Source organism: Ptychodera flava, chromosome 12 (assembly GCF_041260155.1).
Source record: "Ptychodera flava strain L36383 chromosome 12, AS_Pfla_20210202, whole genome shotgun sequence".
In the NCBI taxonomy this organism is placed as follows: Eukaryota; Metazoa; Hemichordata; class Enteropneusta; family Ptychoderidae; genus Ptychodera; species Ptychodera flava.
This window is the reverse complement of record NC_091939.1, coordinates 37,502,009-37,522,053: the sequence shown is the minus strand read 5'-3', so window position 1 is coordinate 37,522,053 and position 20,045 is coordinate 37,502,009. Positions and strand designations below refer to the sequence as shown.

Sequence of the window (20,045 nt, the reverse complement as noted above, 5' to 3'; positions counted from 1 at the left end):
TTGTAAAACATTTTCATAATGTAAAGACAGGCTGTAAGTATTCTGGTAAATGTCAAGATGTTGACTTCATCTCCCTAGCATGACTGCCTTAAAAGCCAGACAGTCTTTATAGTTTTCAAACAAAACTATGCAGCACATCAAATGATAAATATTAAGATATTTTTCAGATTCACTTTTATGCTCTATTAGTTTGATCTCAAAAGGAAAATAAATTTGAAAGCTTTGTTATTTGATTAAACTGATATTTGTATGAAAAATCTTTTTCCACCAACAGAACTTAGGTCATGAACATGCATCAACATGTCATCAGCAAGTGCAACATTTTTGATCAATTGTGATGTGGAAATAGGTCTTCCAAGAATATTTGAAATTTGTTTGGGAGTGATCAATGCCAGATTCTCATTTAGAATTATTTTTGCTTCAGAACTGTTACATTTTAGACAACAATCATTCATACTCATGATCTCGGAATATCAGCCATAGTTGTTTGAATTTAACCGTTATGTAGTCAACAAACTGGCTCAGTTACCAACAAGGTTTACATGTAAAGCTGTTTTGCAATCAAATGTTTTGGTCACTTTCTCTGTTTGTAATATTGGAATGAATAGCGCTTTTGTTGCTGCATGTGCATGATAATGCAATTCTTCATAAATAATAATATCATTGATAATAGCACAACATTTGCTTTATCCATGCTCATTTACATGAGTCTGTCTTTGACAAATTATGTTTGTCACACAGCAATTTCATAATAATACTTTCTTGGCAAGCCTCTCTTCCATGATACATGTCGTAAAAATTTGCCGTAGTAACAAGTTGTTGTTCTGTTCCTTGATTGTTAAAGCCAAATAGACAAATCAAATGACGATGTATAAGATTGTTGACATGTTTTTTTGTTTACATGTTTTTTGTGTACATACTTTGAAAGTGTAAGAAATGATGTATGAATGGGTGGAGGGTGCTGATAAGAGTATGTCAAGACTGCCCTGCTTTTAAATGGTTGCTCCAGCACTTCAATAAAGACGTATTACCACCTACTGTTATGTCATAACAATTTTAATAACAGGATTGAAAGCTTCATAGCTGATTTGATGCTCAGCTGTGGCAAAAAATAGACACACATGTAAATAAATAAAGAAAAAGAGTTGTAAAATTTTAGAACTGGCTGAACATTCATGCAATCAGTTAAAAATACTTTGTCATAACAATTAGTAATTGAAATGAGTGTTGTACAAATCTGATCTCTTTAGATTGCAGTGAAGTGTGCATTTTATCAAGTATAGATACGTTTTCTAATATTGCTGATGGATCTTTCTGAAAATTTGCTAAACCTTATTAACGCAGCAATCAAACAGTGCTACAAACTAATAAAGTTTTCTAATGGATGAGATATTTAGACAAAAATTAATTAATTTTCAATTTACAGTAGGGAAATGTTGCATCACTGTGTCTTGTCAGTGATAATCTAATTACAATACATGTATTTATTTTGTATATAGATGTACAGCCTTACACTTTGTTTGTTAGGTGTGCCTTTACTCTGATATGTTGTGAATAATCCAGTTGTCTTGATATCTATCCCATACACTGCATGCCATTTTCCTTCAGTATGATCTGTAGCTTACTAGTTCTTGTCATACCAATTGTATTTAGGAATTGAAAACGAAGTTATTCTACACAGATAGAACATGTTCTAATAGACTCGTAAAGTTATAAAATTGCATATTTAATGATGCCATTTGCCTGTTGAACCAGGATTTGGAGTTACTGCAGCATACTCAGGTGCTGGGCGTAGCACACACGGCCGTGGAGGTCGACCCAGAGGAGGCTATGTGGGATATGGCCCTGGTGCACCAGGTACAGTTTCAACAAAACCTAAAACCTAATGCAGTCTGAAGTGTGCTGCTTTTAACACCTGTGTGGCTCCTGCAGTGAAGTTCCATCACACACCTGCCATATTAGTCAATCATTGCCTCTGTTCCCTAATCATTTAGAAAACAAAGAAAGGAACAACTGTACAAACTTTTTGGTTGCACGCCTTGTAACTGCTAATTTACCCTGTAAAATTAGCCTGCACTGTGATATCAAACAAGGGAATGCACGTTCATATCGTCTCATCAAAGTCCAAAACATTCTGGTGCTGTGCCTGAGCTTCATCCTGGTCTCCAGATATCCTCTCTGTATTTCTTTGGTATTTTGTAATTGGTGTTTTGGTTTTTATTTTCCTTGTGTGCTGTACATGACAGGGTTTAACTAGATTAGTCAAACAGTTCTGTATGTATAATTGGTGTAAATAACAGGTGAAGTTTGTAGAATATGCAAGTGTTCTCTCAGTCCTGAAACATTAATACAAGTAATTTAAGTAATATTTTGCTTGCATTAGGATGATTCTCATCTCAAAGTTTCCCATCCCATGAAAAATATCTGTGGATGATAAGGGCTTTCTAACAAAATGACTAAGTTGAGTTGAGTTGAAATTTCATGGGAAAACATGAAAATTGATTGTGAAATACATGACTTCTGACACAAAACTACAAATGCTGCATGCACACTTCACTGCTTCATAGCTTGATAATTCCAGCAACTAACTTGACAAATCCTAACTAGCTATTAAGTAACATTTAATTTCAAATACCATTTCTCAAGAGTTTTGCATGTTTGTAGAGACAAAAGTAGATTAAATTATGGAATGTGTGTCTAGAATAACCAATTACATAGAGTAAAGACAATTGCAGTTGATGGGCCACAGTTTGAAGTCATCTCTCAGTCCTGCTTTCCCCCATTACAGTGGTTTGATCCCATTGCCAAATTGAAGTGGGTTCAATCTATTGTACTTGGGAAAGGAATGAGAGATTAAAAGATTAAAGACACGTAAGTACAGTAGTGTAGTGGTAACAGTTAATATGTTTGGAGTGCACCTATCAAGGCCTAACCAGGGAACCTTACATAGGCCTTCATGGAGTCAAATAAAAGGGCAGAGCAGGTCAAATCTTACAGCATTCTCTTCCCATTCCTCTCAGATCTCTAAACATTTAAACATTCTACTGACTTTGGGCAGATTTGTTTTGGGGCCCATAATACTACCCATAGCTTCATGTTGACAGAGATGAACTTTAATGCCATTGTTAACATTATCTCCTTGATGACATCAATGCATAAGTTGGCAGTCATCTGATGTCTTACTCTTGATTCAAAGATAATGTAAAAACAGTGGCATTACATGTTTCAATAATAAGTAATGTACTGCGTTACGAAGGGAGAAGTTGATGGTGTGACAGTGTAGAGTAAGTGTGACATTAACATTTTGCTAGATATTGCATGCTTTATGTCTACCAACAAGCATCTCCCTATTTCCTAGGCTTCCCTGGTTATGGCTACATGCCTGGGCCTGCGCCTATAGCCGCCCCACCAGTGGGTGATCGTCGTACTCCTGGTGCACCTCCCTTCTCCTACGCTGATTATGGCACTGCAGGTCCAGCTCCTCCAGCAGGGGCTGTTGCACCACGTGCAGTGCATAGGTCTGACGCAGGGAGTGCCATGCACCAGCATGAGTATGGTAGGGACTATACACATCAAGGTTGGTATATTATATTCCTTTTCTTCAACCAAATTAAGAATGAAATAGAATCTTGCAGGTCAGAGAGGTTCTCTTCCAAAATATGTGTCCATTTATGTGTCAGACAGAACCAGTTAGCCAGCAAATGTGTCAGGGGCTGATTTGTCAGCTACAAATTTATGTACAGAGTTAAATTACCTTTTATGTAAGAGGAATTGATTCCATTGTAGATATCCTCAAATTATTCTCTTCTGTAAAGTATTGTTGAGAAACCCAACTTGTATTCCAATGTAGGAGCTCTTTGGTTGCACATTAAGTCTTCAGATGTCACCCAGTTTCAGAAGGAGGTAAGGAGATGCATGTCTTGCATGTCACAGAAGTCAATAACAGCCCTGTAGTCTGCACCACTAAGGCTTTGCTGTGAAAACAATTTGAAGAAACAATATAAGAAAAATCATGGTGTTTTCCTTCAAATAGTATTTGTGTCCTATGTTTGTATGCCTATGTAGATGTTGTGTATGTGATACATATGTAATACTTGTATATGTATATTTACACACATAAAAGTATCAATTTTGATTAAAATTTGACAAAGACCGAATGAGTAAAATTTTCAGCAAAGTTTTAGTGGAATGATATGCTAACCCTGCAGAGTATGCTGAGCAATAGGTAGATAATTATTGAAATAATATCACCACATACTACATTAAAAAAAATGAAAGTTAATTTAAGTATTTAACAAAACTTCCAACTTCATTTTTAATTTATACATTATTACAGTTGTGAACAGCTATGCTCATCAAGCATTTGGACCACCGGCTTCACCAGCCAGTAACAGGGCCTACCATCATTCTGCTAATAGCACCAGTCCTGGACCCATTGACATCTATTCAGGCAGTCAGGGCGAGAGCGCAGGAGGCTACTTGCAGGCTGCCAGCCCACAACCGTCTGGTTTTGGACCCACAGTCCCAACCATCAGCTCGGTAGGTGGTTCCTACGTGGTTGCTTACTGATCGTGATAGGAGCCTGAGTGGTCACATTGCAAATCTCCAGGCTGTCATTGACACACACTACCCCTCTCAAACTAATCTGACAAATTTTTGTATCAAAAAAGTTTACTCTTTGCAAATACATTGTCATCCACCTGTTTGTTTCTCAGAACTTATTGTAATCGAATCATTCTGTGTAAAATCATGGTTTTTAAATGTCAATAAAATTTCTTCATTTTAATCCTGATAATTTTGAACTGTGTGGTGTGCACTTCTTTCTCTCTAATAACCACTGCATGGCAAATGGATAACTGTAAAAGCATTCAAATCATCAACTTCATTGTCACTAACTATTGATTACAATTATGCCCAAATTAATAATAGATTTCTCATTCTTACCATGATTTAACTGATTTGCACATTACACATGCTTTTCAATTTCTGCTTAAAACAAGACATAGATTTTCTGTCCTAAAAGAAACCTGTTTTGATGGAAGTACTAAGAATAATTACACAAATGAAAGTTGGAATATCCATTTGCCTATTCACAATTCCGGGAAGTATTGTGTCATGCACAGCCTAGAGAATCCATGACCAAATACTTATGATGGCACCCTAGTTCAGACTTGTATCTCAAGGTGTGTATTTAGCCAGAAGCATGTTAAGTATTTTTCAACATGTAAATGTTAACTCAAAATGATATTGCCCCATTTTGTCAAATTGAAATACATTTTAATGTGACCTCATTGATTCTTTATCCATTTAATTAAGGAGGAAAGAAGCATTTGAAAGTCCTTTGTACAGAAAACATAGTTTACGCACAATACCATGACCTGATAGTTTGCAAATTTGTCCGGTATCCATATAGCTCGTCCAATTTTTTATGTATAAATGTTGAGAAAATCAAGCAAAAGTAATACGAAATCTGACAAGTACCATTGAAGGGTTTGCTTCTGGCTACAGTAACATAACCTTTGACCAATCAAACAATTTGTTACAAATGATTGCTCTCTCTATCTGGGAATAAATGAAACACACATGCTGTGTACTGATAAAAATGGACATATTAAACTGACCTTTGCTACAAGGAAAGTGATAGCTGGGATCACAGGTATGTTATGAAAAGCAATAGAATGAGGGATGGGAGGACACAATTCTCATTTCATTTGCCATCATGAGAACAGGCTTCATGCATATCAATAAATTCCTTTTTAAAGTTGATAGTTTGCTACCATATCTTATTAATGCATGAAGATATATTTAACTCTTTTAGAATACTCCCAAGTACTTTGCATTTGTAAGAGAAAAAATCTAGTTATTCTAGTTTGCTTTCCTGATGTACCTTTTAAAGGGCTTGGAATTCCTTACTCAAAATGAAACCCAGTGCTTTAACAAATGTCACTAAAACAAAGCTTGTTCTTTCTTTTCTTTGCTCATGCCCCAAATTCACCTTCGTCACTTCATGTAATTTAGAAGGTAACTTTTTGTTTGAATTGTTTGTATTGATAGTGTGTAGGCAAGCTTTTAATGTGTCCTTGATTTGAAGTAGCATGTATTGCACCTAATGTGATTGAGGGCTGTGCCTGTGCTTTGCACATTTCTAACACTCCAAATCCAAAAGAAACTGACAAGATGTGTAGAATGTTAGGTCAAACCTCTTTGAACCATGTAGAGAAGCTCTTCGTGAAAGATTAGAGGAAATTCAATATTTTGGGGTGTCTTTGTTGATCTATCCTTTTTCCAGTAAAATAGTTACGGTAAAGATAGATAGGAAATACAAAAGTAGAATATTGCATATTGTTGAGGTTTTATTTTTGTATGGATTATGTATGTTTTTGTTGATGGAACGCATTTGTTCTCTGACATCCATCCAGCCTGCATCTAGCCTCCTCTGCTACCACCCAGACATACTTAAGGTGGGTCCAGTTGTAACTGATGCTAGATAGCAGTAGTATTTAGACTTAGCATTAGCTGATTAGTGGTAGAAATTCAAATTCCATCCCCTGTGGAATACAATACTCTCTTTTTTTCACTCAGAATCATTAATGTGTCTAGATTGGAGATTGATATCTATTGGGAGTATCCCACTAAAACTCCAACATATACACCAATCCAAAGAGTAATAATACTGCATATGCTATCAAGTATAGCTGTTCACTAGCTGCCATTGTTTATGATGTAGTGTGTAATTGAAGATGCATTCTGTGTTATAGAAATAATGTTTTCCTCATATTTCACTATCACTAAATCAATTTAATGAATGCGTTTGTAGATATGATCTATTCATGCTGGTCACTCTTACAACATTGTCAACATCCAAGCATCTCATTGATAAACTTTGGACACCAATCACCGGAATATCTGAAGAAACATCCACATGAAAATTTCATTCTGTGTGCCATGATCTCTCTGTTTGATATATTTGAAATGCTCCTGCTAACCTGATGTTGCTATCAAGCACAGGCCAGCCCTCATAGCTGAAATGTTATAGCAATTTGTGCTGGGTTAAATGTTGTCAGGTATTGGGTTAGTTTTGTAACGTGCACTTTGGCAGTGTTTATTGAGTGCTTATGTAGTTGAAAGTAAATGTGTGCTGACAATGCGCTTTTACCCCTCACCCTGTACCCATTTTAGGGCCCCCTGATTGCGTCGACTTTTCAAAATGGCTACCCTTGAGCTGCTTGGCAACCTAAGCTAAAAGAGGTACAGAATCAACTTCTAACAACAGTCTCTGAAATATAGGAACTGCACATAATTCATGACTTTCAGTATGTGGTTTACACAATTATTCCACTCTGCTCACAAACCTAGAAGTTTTGTGGCCCTAGAAACACTGAGTATAATGTGAGTGTCTATTTAACAGTGTGTGAATATGACAAATCATCAACTAACAAATTACAGAAAATTGCAAATCCGTGTGTCTTCATGTGCAAGATGTGTGTACTAAACACAGTGGTCACAATGCAAAACATCCATTTCATTTGAGACCAGCTTTCCAATTAACCCCTAAACTGTGTTTTGAGTTAATTATGACTTCCCTTGGCAATGCCATCTTTAAATTTGAAGTCATTGAAAATCCTGCACTCCAAGCGTCTTGCTGTGGACTAATGGAACAATTTTCCAATAGTTACTAAAAGTAACTATGGCTGTTACATAGGGATAAAAGCATATGTGGCTATGACAGTGCGGAATGAGGCACATTCTGAACACAGCACCTTTGCAATTACCAATTACTGCCACATGTTAAAGTCATGAAGTTAAGTGTAGCCCCTATATTAAAAGATTACCATCAGAATTTTCAGCAGTGTTATGTGTGACTTTGTAGAGCTTATGTCAGTTGTCACTTACAAGTGAGTTGAGTATCTCGCCTGTCATCACTCATTGCTGACATCCATGCTTACAAGTCTCTGGAGAAACATTTGCAAATTGAATGCAAGACTTTCACTCACTCAGCTGCATTAGAAATCTCTCAGGCTTTCACATCTGTCCCATGTGATGTATTTCCAAAAGTTTGTGATTTCTAAAAAAACAATTACAAGCAAGGTTCAAAGATGCCAATTACAAAACCAAGAATGTTGACCCTGTTATAACCTATTGATGCTGTAAACAATGACATAGCAGTTAACCCAGATTTCAATTAAACAATAGAATGTGTAGTATTTGAACATACTTGAAGACAAGTGCATCGGAATGCAATATGTTAATGTCCAAATCTTGCCAATGACAATGTCCCTTTATTGTTTGTAATGTACATTACATTAAGATTACATATTTTAATGTTCATATAATTGATTGAAGAACCTACAATTTCATTCTTTCTCCATGCTAAAATTAGAATTCCATACATTCTTCACAATGTCTGGTATTTGAAGGCCATGTGAAAAGACAGTCAATCTTAGTAACCAAGAATACAAATTGGCCAATTTATCATGTAATAATGATAAGATTGCAGTATATATCATATGAAACCAAAGGTAATAGTATAGTGAAACTCTAATGATGCATGTTAATTTAGTTGACTTTGTATTTGAAATTCAGGAGTTAATTCCTTACATATGGCTCTTTTTTATTCCCTCAAATCATATTGTTTTGAAATTACACACTTGTAAATTAAGTTGTAACTTCAAATTGACAACCTTCAGTGTCTACACTTCATTTACATTAGCATAGGTGAAATTAGTAGACAATCAGATGACCCTAGAAGTATTGTAGCCTCCAAGTAAAGGTATACTGTCACCTGTTCCAATTTTGCCACAGTTACCATGGAAAGAGAAAATCTAACCAATCATAGATTTTAAGCGGGTGGCCGCTTTTTACAAACAGCGCCCTCGCATGGGCATTTTGTATAATAAGGAACGCCCCTTTGACCATATATGGGCATATTTAGATTACAGTTGACTGTATATCTTTAATGTAGAGTGTGTCTCAGAGACAGATATTCAAACTTGTAAATTTTTGAAATTCTTTTCTGGTCTACCTCATGGTGGGACTCATTTTGAAGCTTCGGAGTAATTAAATTTTCTCAATCTTAGTGTTATGAAAATCAGAAATTCCATTTTCTCCATAGAGTTGATATAGGGATGGCAGCCATTTTGAATTTCAAATATTGGTTAAGGTCAGGTAATTTGTTTGTCTAGTACCAAAATTTGCTTGGTGATCCCTGATTTTTATTCTTAATTTGCTAAGATGATCGTCGAAAGTTTCGTTGAGGAAAAGTTTTGAGTCTTTCAGTTTCACTGCACATACTACCTTAATTGAAACGTCAATTATAATAATATTGGTGGTGCAAAAATCAATGAAATAATTGAATAAAACCAAATGAAAACAAAAAATGGAAAATGAATGAAAGAAAGGATTGCAAGACTAATTTCATGGAGTCATCAATATGGAATCTTATAGTGGAATAATAATAGATTCATAAAAAATGTCATCCTCTGAAATAAATGTCTTAATAGATGGTACAGATGTGGACAAAGTAATGGGTGTAGGAGTTGCACAGCCTGACCTGACAAGAGAGTAGACTTTCTTGTTGTTGATCAATTAGACAGTGGTTCAGCAAAGTCAGATAGCAGTTTATCACATTAATATGTGTGAAGTCATGTATAGTGATGTCAGTAGCCCTAAGAGGTGAACATGTATCTCAAAAATCAATAACTTAACCACAAATCAAGACAGGTCAAACATGTCAACCGAGTCACTAAGAAACATTGATAGCTAGTTTTCATCAATCAATGTACGACAAATAAAAAAACATCTAAAATTGATAGCTGGCATAATATGCATGGAGCAAAATAACTACAGTATAAACAGATCATTTTTATATCAGGCAACTTTTGAAAATGTTGTAAAATTAGAATTTGTATCAGCAACAAAACTTATCTCAAAACAGTATTTGAAATTATCTCTCAGACCATCCAAGTGCCGTAGAATAAATGACTGTTTTCTCAGAGACAGAGTCTGATAAAAAAACCTACCTATTTCCTTTTTATTCCAGTCTTTACCCCCGCTGAAATTTAATACACACTCTTCATATATGTTTGTCTGGTGTGTCAAACAATCAAATCTTTCATTGCTCCACTGCAATGGTACTGAGAAAAATAAATGAGCGTGTATGACTTCATGAAATATGTCCAAACAAACATCTTTCCTTGTCCTATTTTGAGATGATTGCTAGTGCCCCTTTGCAGAAAAAATAACAAGTTATTTATCATTGGAAACCTTTTATACTTGGCAATGTTACTTCAGGGACAAAAAATATTAAGAGAAAAATCTATGTGGCTTAAGCCAGTTTGTAAATCTGTTTGCCTCAACAATGGAAAAAATATACAACAAAACTTCAATCTAAGTAAAGCTGTGATGCAAATGTAGTTACTGACGGCAAAGTCAAACAAACAACAGCGTAGCCTCAGAGCTTGTCAATAAATTTATAAAGTCGGACTGAACATGTCTGTGCAATATAATATATATTAGGACAAAATAGCAAAGTGACTTGTACTGTCAATTTTACCAAGATTGTCAATTTGACTTTTTCTTAATATTTTCCAGAGCATATATGGCACAGGCTTTCAATTACATTAGCACATGAAGGCAGCCTGAAATTGACTACTTGACACAGCAGTATTTCATACATTTGTGTGAGCAGATTAAACCAGTTTTTGATCAAGAAAGCAACCGATATTGTATGAGGTTAAAGAAGAACTTCATGTCAATGTAGTATTTGTTGTTTTTAATTAGTGTGATGTTACTCATTGGATTGTTTTATTTGGCCTGTTTCAAGGGATAGCTGTTGGCTAGACAGCTTTTTATGACAGTGGTATGTGTGGTAAAATGCCATGAAAACCATAGGTGGATTAGTATGTGCACTCTGAGTGCAGCAGTTGTAGTTGAAGCAAAAAGCAGGAAATAAATACATAAATCAAAATTATAGGAAAGCTTTGATTTGCAAATAAAATGCAGTCTGTAATTTTATTGTAAGTATTTTTAATAGAAATGGTTTTACTTCTGTGGTTCAATGGAAAGGATCAAGTCATTGATTTTAAACCTCGACAACATGTGCAATGATAACAGTTTGTCTTCATAAAGAAGAAATATCCAGTGTGAGGTGTTCTGGAAGATCACCTAGGAAATGCTATAATGACAGCTCTCAGGAGATTCTTTTAGAATACCAATTAGTCAGCTTCTAATCCCCAACGCTATGCAATAGAAATCACTGTTATGAACATGTAGCAGAGTTCGTGACTGTTCATCAGTTTGGGATTATTGATAATATGTAAGTATTTCAATAACTAGCCACTCAGCTTCTCCTAGTCAAATATTCACATCTAACTTTCTGTGTGGTGCTTTCAATTCAAACTGTAGGGAGATATTCAGCATTTGCTGGAATTATGCAACAATGTTGGAGGCATTAATCATGCATTCATGTTTGGTACAAGTAAGTAAAAGTGGATATTGATGGATAGGTTTTGTAATGAAGATGAATTAACTCTACTCGAAAAACGGTTGAATTTTTACACCATCAGTCATCAAAATTGATGTATTAAACAATAAAGAAATTTATCAAGACTACTTTGTAGCTTGCTTTTCCAGGATTCAGATAATTCATCTTTTATAGGAGATTTATTCAGTGATCTGTGGCATGACAGGCGATAGTGGATCATGCTTTGAGGATGGTTGACTACACGTCAGTCTCTGTTGATATTTCAAAGACAAATTCTGTTGCACAGACCATTGTGTTCCGTTTGTTACAACAGTTCCAGCTTTTTCAAGAAACATAATTAACAGAAATTTGCGCCATGAATGAAATGCAGGACAAATTTGAGAAAAATACGTGATAGTTTTATTCAAACACAACATAAATTCCATCAGACCTTTTCACATTTGCTACAATTTCAGTCTCACTAGGTTAATTATCGACCATAAGACATAAGATGAACATTTTCCTCAAAAATGTCCTCTGAATTCAATAACCTGATAGCAAACTAATTTTTTGATATCCTAGGGATGGCCTCATTAATGCATTTAGATCTCTTGTTATCATCAAATATGCATACTTAGATTTCACAATTGTTAGCTCCTATGTCAAAGACAAAGTTTTTCAAGTAGGTGACCCTTTCTTGGCATCTGTCAGCTAGTATCCATCAATTTTTGTGGCATTTGCAATTTCACTGGTGGCAACTGCTATTAAAATGTAGTAAAGTTGTTCTTAAGATCCCTTAAATGAGATTTGTTTAAATTAACAAAAAATTTACATGGAACTTTTGTTAATTTTTCCTCTTTTTTGTTTTAAAACCTTCTTAAAGAATGTGTCCAATACCTTTGAAATGTAGCTCTTTCATTCCCAAGAATAACCTTTTTCAGTTTTGGTCAAATGATTATGAAATTTGCGTTTTGATAATTTTGGTTTTATTTCTCAATTTCAGTAAAAAACTTAGGTATTTTGATCGTTTCCTGATTTGCCAATGCCTTTAGATGGCCTTCTCTTGGCTTTTAAGTACTGGTGGTATTTGTGTATACTTATGAATATTTTTGGTGAAATTTGTTTGGTCTTTTGTCAAAAATCTATTTCTCTGTGAAATAGATATTAGGTTATTAGGCACAGCCTTCATTCAGATTTGTGAAAATGGTGATGAATTGTGCATATGCAAATTTTAGAGGCAAAGTTTCAGATGATAGTGTTTTTATGAACATTATCTCTCAATTTAAGAAAATAGCAATTTTGTATCTACTGAAATGCAATTTATGTGAGAAAAAGGTTTAAGACAACCAGTCCATGTTTGATTGTTGATTGTTTATGGAATGGTAATAATCTGGTTCTCTGTCACTCAGGAGCTGTAGCAACCACAAACTCACTTTTTAATTACCTTTTCAAATTTCTACCTTGCATAAAAGACCATTCACATATGCATGGTCATGATTGAAATTATATGAATCAATCTATTTTTTAAACATCAATGATCAATACGAATGATGCTTTTGACGAAGTCTTTGATTTGGTGTAGTTGTGTGTGTCTATCAAGTGTAAATCTGTACAGGCAATAAAGGAAAGCAGACAAATGCCCGTGAAACCTTGGTGTGTACATCTACCAACTTTTGACTCTGACTGATACAGTGTTTTACAGTGCATCAAAATGCATGACTATCAGCTTCACAACATTCCTTCAAATCAGAACAGGAAATTAAGCCACTTTGATTTATCTCAATACTCTGAAAATGAATCCTAAATATACAAAAATGTGATAAGGTCTGAGTCAACCATTGAAGCTGAAAATTAAAAATTTAAATATATATTAAGAGAAATAAAAGATTGTTCAATGCCTGATGATAATCGGCCACTTGTAAAGGTTAAAATGTTTCAGGCACTGTTTTGTTTGATTGTACTGTATAAATTAAATCATTTGTCCAGGGTAGTTAGATGAATGAGCCAGTGACTGATAGGTTGGTAACTATAATACTATTCACAATTGAACCCCATTCCTTTCTCAGACTGTTGCTGATAAGGTATATTGTCAGCTCAAATTTGGTATATCTATAAATATCAAAAAGAGCTTATATGGTGATTTTGACTTTATGGTGCTAGACTTGTTTGTGAAATCCTTTGCAAAAAGAATACCAGGCTGACCAAGGCAGAACTGTTCCTCTGACAAAGACTATAATCAGTAGTATTTTTTACTCGGGTCATTTGACATTTGATCAGTAGTATTCCTCAATGCATTCACTGAACCTGAAAAAAATATAAGGGTCTATGATTCATTCAATGTCATACCTTTTTGTGGAAACTTTGCAGATACCATTTATAGATTGTAATTTCCATACTTCATCCTAAATCGTACAAGGAGAGGCTTGCACAGAACTAAGCATCCAGGCATTTTCATACCATTCATTGTTGTTGTTGTTGTTGTCATAGAATCTGCCATATTATTTATCAGTGACATTTGCTAACTTGCTATGCATTAATGTCAGACTTGGTGATGCAGGGGAGCTTGCTCAAATAAGATCACAATTTTGGTATTAGAGTACCTTGGTGAGATGATAAGAAAGACATTTCAATATCACCCATGTTACTTTGTCACAATGCTCTGTACAGGATTGAAGCCCAGTCCAACTGAAACATGACGTGCTAAGTAGTTTTCTTGTGACTCATAATTGCATTAAAATAAACCAGCTTGAGAAAACATTCCTGTGTAAAAGATACTTTTTCAGGATGTATCTATTTTCCAGACAAAGACATGTTGTATGCAGTTTAATAATATGCCATCCTCTTGATAAGTATGGCATTTCTGATGTGAAAAATGACACAATTATTTCAACTTTTCAGTGAAAAAATAAAAAAACTATCAAGTTTTCTTTAATATTGCTAACTTGTTTGCAACTTGTTAGGAACTTGTTTGCAAAGCCAATCATCTTGAGTACATGTTAAGAACTTGTTTTGATTTTACATTATCACAAGGGCAAGGTAAATTGTTCTGCTTTAGACCTCCATAGAAAGATCATTAACACCGTGCAGTGGCTTTTTAGAATCAAAATTTCACCTATTTTTCAGCCTTTGAATATTCCCTAAAATTGTCAGAAAGTGTATGAATGGGCTTCAGTGCTGGAATACACAAGCACAAACTGTCAAATATTCTATTCATCATGTTTTTCAAAGAACATGGTTGTTAGCAGTATTGTTGAAAAAAGATTAAATGTATTCGTATTGATCACATTGACTCACTTACACAAACATTCGATCATTTGCATCTTTTGCAGTTTCTTTGTAAACTGTTTGATTCCAAGAAATTTTATTCAGTGCCATCAACACCATTCAAAGCTTACAAAGGTGTTGAAGTGTAAGGCTGTTTGGTTTACAATAATAAATGTTCACGCTCCTGGTTGTCATCTCTAATGTCATGTCAATAGACAATATTGATAGTATTGCTAACAGCTGGTTTACATATCTGACATTGCTAGTAATACTTAATATGAACATGATAGTTGAAGAGTTGTGTCTGTGACAGGACAGCGCCAAACCATATTGGATTGGCTAATACACAACTACAAAAAAACTTGAATCATGTTCAATAGAGCATATAATGAGAAATTGTCCATGTATTTTTGTTCTCTCTTAACAGGCTGGTTTTAGCAGTACTGGTGGCTATGGAGCAATGCAGGCTCGGAATTTCTAAAGGTTCAAGCAGCATGAGACTGCTACCATACATCTTTTTACATCAGTATGTTCTTGTCAGCTCACTGCCTTTTTCTATACAAATTACCCAGCCCATTTTTAAACGAAAACAAAAAAATACAATAAGCTCTTTAACCATCCACCTCCAGAGTCCCTGTATCAAACAAATCCCACGTTTTCAAATTTGGGGCGGCTCATACATGGGAACCTGAGGTGGACAGGGTAAAACTAACTCATGAGTTTATGCATGTTCCTAAACATTGGAGTACAATCATTGTTTCTTTTGTTAATCTATAAAAAGCTCGAAACAAGTCATGAAGAAAGATATGGTTTCAGTAAAATGAGTTTTCAATTCCATTCAGTCTTTTCAAATATATATAGACAATACAAGTGTAAATTGTTGCCTCAAATTGTCCTTCTGATGGTGATTGTTCATTTGTCTTGATTTGAAAACAATAATTCACATTGTGTATAATAAGGGGTGGTAATGATAAGGAATTAATATTCACTTTCTTTGTATTTAGCTTTTAGAAGTAAGAATTTTTTAGCTAGAAGTGTTTCACTAGTTTTTTTTACAGTCCTTCTGACTGTCATAATTGAATAACATTTTTATTACTCGCTATTATCATTGGGTTTTATTGGTAGAGGTTTAGCATATGTAAGTCCTTTGTTCTGAGTTCATCTTCGATGGCTTCTCTGAATTTTACCAATTTTAAATACTTGAAATTACTGTAATTCTCACAATCCTAGAAAAAAGTCATGAATTCCTGAAGAAATGAAATGGTTCTCTATTTTTTGTACACATGGTCTTATCCGTGCAGCCACCTTTTTAACAATATACTACTTATGTTATCCAATGTAGTTTTGTAAGATAGGTAGTGGTGATGAAGCCTACAAAATGAAGCTGTATATTTTGAAACCTAAAGCTTCTCATACATGGGCTTTATATATAAACACACACAATGTAAAGTCTCAGTCGTTCATAAAAACCTTGACTGTGACAGGATGTAACTATGTAAATTTTTAAATATATCTATGCTGTTTTAAAGTATATGTTAAGCCAGTGCTTCATGTGAGACAATAAGTGCGGAGTACTTAAACTGACAAACATTTAAATGTTTGTTATGAATGGTTTACTTTTTGGTGAAGCAGAGTGTACACTCTCTAGATGTTTAATATCTGTATTGAGTTGTTAGCAAACGGCAAAGGCATACTTAAATAGTGGGATATACAACACAACTTGTACTGATACTCATGGATACTTGTAAAAATAAACATTGATAGCCCAGATAATGACCATAAAGCTGTACTAGCAAAACTATTGTAGTGCCAGTTATAGTCTTGTATCAGAAAGATAGTACTCTGGCAGTCTGGCAGTTCTCTTGAAACTGCAATGTGTTGTCAGTTTGTTGACTGACACCAATACATTACAATCTGTAAGTAGTCCAATTTTCCGCTGCAATATTTATTTTATATCAGTACTACTTTACAATACCAACTCACTCTGTCAAATCAGCGGCCAAATTTATCATTCATTTCACCACACAATAAAGAGGAACTCAAAATTTGTTTGACAAGCCCTTTTTTGCAGTTTTAATTTTGCACAATTACTGTGAAGTTGACATTATTTGGGGTGGAGCGTGTCATGAAGGTCAGTGATATCTGGCTTTGATATGATGAGCCAATCAGAGTCTGACTTCTAAATGGCCCTGATGCTTGCAAGTAGCCAATCAGAGCCAACTATGTATGGACATGCCAACATGATGCCAGCACGATGCATTTCATCTATATTGTCAAACAATCCTCTATAAGTGACATTCTCCAATTTCCAGAGTGGCTGAAGTTGAACTGCCTTTATTATGGATGCAAAAATTCAAGAATTTGACGGGTAACTCTGCAGATATGATTATGTGCTAATATTTCGAAAAAAAAAATTATGTCATAATCCTTCAGGGACTTGTAATAAAATGAAAATTGTATCGTGAATTTCAATGTAATGTCTATGCTTTGAACAATGTTTCTCTCTGAATGAATATTGCTTTGTGAAAATGTCATTTTTTGAACAAACTTAATGCCTTGTGTAAATGGACAGTAAACAGATTGGTGGCTTGTGTAGTTTTTATCATGTACTGAAATGTGAGGTTTTTCTGCCACAGTGCTGTCAGTTTCTGTTTGTGATTTTTGTGTCTCCATGAGTGTCAGTGCCTGTGCTAATTGTTTGTGTATCACAACATCCAAGTAATACAGAGACAATGTCATCAATGCTTTTCTCAGCATATAGTTGGATGCATGTACTTCCATGCTGGATACCGCTTGCTTTCCAGCTGCTTCTCTTAAGAAAAATATAGGAAAAGACAAATTCAAGCTGAATTTTTTATCCGATGTCACTCCTTTTTGACAATAAATCAAGCACCGGAAATCAGGGTACCTAAAGCTTGTATTCTGAAAATGAATAATCTTCTTCCATGTGAAGAGAGTTCTATTTAGGTGAGAGAGTGTGTGTGGTATTTAGGGTGTAGATAGTCTGTTGTTAAGCAATCATGTCAACATGGAGGGTTATTTCACATCAAATGCATTATGGCATGTCAAATCTTGGGAGTTAACCTTAGAAAAATGGACTAATGTGACTCAAAGTCATCTAGTTACAGTAGTTGATATTTTTTAAAGTCGTCATATCAAATGCCAATCTATACTGTTGCTAAGAGCAACTAGAAAACTTTAGGTAGTGCAAAAGGTTGATTTGCATCCAACATGATATCTTTGACTGTTGCATTCACTGTAAGTTCAAGCACCAAAACCATGATTCCGAGCACTGAAGGAAACAAAACCAGTACTAAATGTGGTTTTTGTCAGATAAGACTCTGTACTATAAGAAAGTGTAGCATTATTTCCTGAGTGAACAGGTATCAGCTTATGATGGCATTGTCTCTCATATTATAAGGACTTTGTAACTGTATTGGATAAACCACATGTGACAGCATATTATAATATATAATAATAAAATGTAAGCCTTAAATGTAGTGATTATGAAATATTTTAGCTAATAAATAATTAAGGTAATTAAGTATTAGTATTAGTAAATATAGTAGTATTATGAAGGACTGTTGGTAGTATGGAAATGTATCAATATTTTCCAGTAAAGTCATTGCACTAGGAAGGTATCCTCCACAGAACTAGCTAACTTATGACATTTTTTTGTTTGTTTGCCAGTGTATGGCAGTGTCATAGTGACATACACAGTGCATCCATCCTTGTAAAACTTTAAAGAAAGGATTTTAAAAAAAAGAACCCTGAAAAAAATCAGGGATTATATAATTTCTATTTTTCCCTCGTCTGTTTTCTTTATTTCTTTCATTTGAAGCAAAACTGTAAATGCCTTGGTTGTTGGACATAGCATAAAGGCTATGTTGTGAGTATATTTGATTGTAGGGTAGATATTAAGGGTTATGGATTGCCAACTATAGACTTCCTAGTGTCAGTGTTTGGTAGAGGCAAATAGTCATGTTTCTTGATTTTACATCAGTATCTTATCTCTATACAAAAACACATTGTGGTTTTTACTGACCAAAGCTTTTATCACAGATAAATGTACAGACAATTTTGACAAGAAAAACTTAATGGGAACACTTTTCAGTCTGTCTTGCTAGTGTTGATTCATGCTACCTTTAAAGTCACTCTGAAAGAACACGGGTAAATTTTTATACATTGAAAAGATGTTGTAGTTTGAGTAATAACTTCATCTGTTGACCACATGACTGAATTGTGACCATACTATTGTGATATTTTAAAAAGTAACAGTTCCTTGAGCTTGAAATTTTTACAATTCAATTGTACAAAATAATCTTAATATGTACATATACTGAACAAAATACAGCAGATCATATTAATGACTATTGTAAGTTAAAACTATGAATGAAGTAATTTCAGATCAGCTAGAGAGTACTGAATTGTGTTAGTGATTTTTAAGGTAGCCGGAGTCTTCAATTCATTCACTTCTATATTGGTTTATTTGTTTTTTTCTTTTCTCTTTTATTATAGTTTGTTTTGTTTGTTTCTTCCACAGTTAGCTATTTACAGTTTAGAACATGTAAACCAGAATGATTCAGATCAACTAGATCACACCAAGCTTTTCCTCCAAAACTAATGATTTCAAAGGGGCATTTTATTCCAAACTTTCTCTCCGTCACTGCCAATATTATGTCTTTCTATATTTTTGCACTTTTTATTATTGGTTATCCCTTCATGGTAGCCCCTATCATGGTATCACGTAACTTTGGTTATTTTCACTGTTGTATATTGCACGACTATTTTTTATTTTCATTGAAGTACAATAATCCATACAAAGGCTCACAAATGTGCATAGAATATTAGATTTTTAAGCAGTAATTTATCCAGGGTGTGGTGTATTTGATCTGAATTAACTGTTAGCCTAGGTGTAAAGATTTGTCAAAAGTCAAATCACCGTATGACTTTCACTCTTGGCAATGTTTACACATATATTGCAACTTTACAATACAGAAGATCATTAAAGAATGTGGAAACCACAAAAAAATAAAAAAAAGTATATAATAAAAAATATGTCTTGAGCATTTGTTTTTAATTTGTGTGGTATGTATGATTTTTGACAAAACTGTCGCATAAGACAGCCAGCTATTACATGTTTGCCAGAAATGGGCAAAGAAGTAGCAGTGTATTTTACATTCACCAAACTGAGGTTTTGTTTAAGCTCATATTTGGTATGTATATAAATACCAAAAAGAGCTTATATGGTGAGTCGGTGGCGTCTGTATGTATGTACGTATGTCTGTCACACACACAAGCTCCCATACCGCCAAAGCTA

At 34.5% G+C, this 20,045-nt stretch overlaps 1 protein-coding gene across 50 annotated transcripts in view; it reads left to right on the top strand.

Moving 5' to 3' along the window:
• Nucleotides 1-19,783, top strand: part of LOC139145784 (RNA-binding protein Musashi homolog 2-like) — a 118,588-nt gene extending 98,805 nt beyond the window's left edge. For 4 of the 50 annotated variants that reach the window (XM_070717132.1, XM_070717131.1, XM_070717124.1 and 1 more), the window contains exons 11-15: nt 1,756-1,857; nt 4,337-4,539; nt 6,420-6,461; nt 7,180-7,248; nt 15,153-19,783. In XM_070717132.1, coding sequence (XP_070573233.1) covers nt 1,756-1,857; nt 4,337-4,539; nt 6,420-6,461; nt 7,180-7,221 — 389 coding nt within the window. In that variant the 3' untranslated portion in view covers nt 7,222-7,248; nt 15,153-19,783. Of the gene's footprint in view, nt 1-1,755; nt 1,858-3,358; nt 3,578-3,850; nt 3,904-4,336; nt 4,540-6,419; nt 6,462-7,179; nt 7,249-15,152 lie in introns of all 50 variants that reach the window. The other 46 variants (XM_070717100.1, XM_070717099.1, XM_070717096.1 and 43 more) reach the window with 14 other exon arrangements.
• Nucleotides 19,784-20,045: the final 262 nt, after the last annotated feature.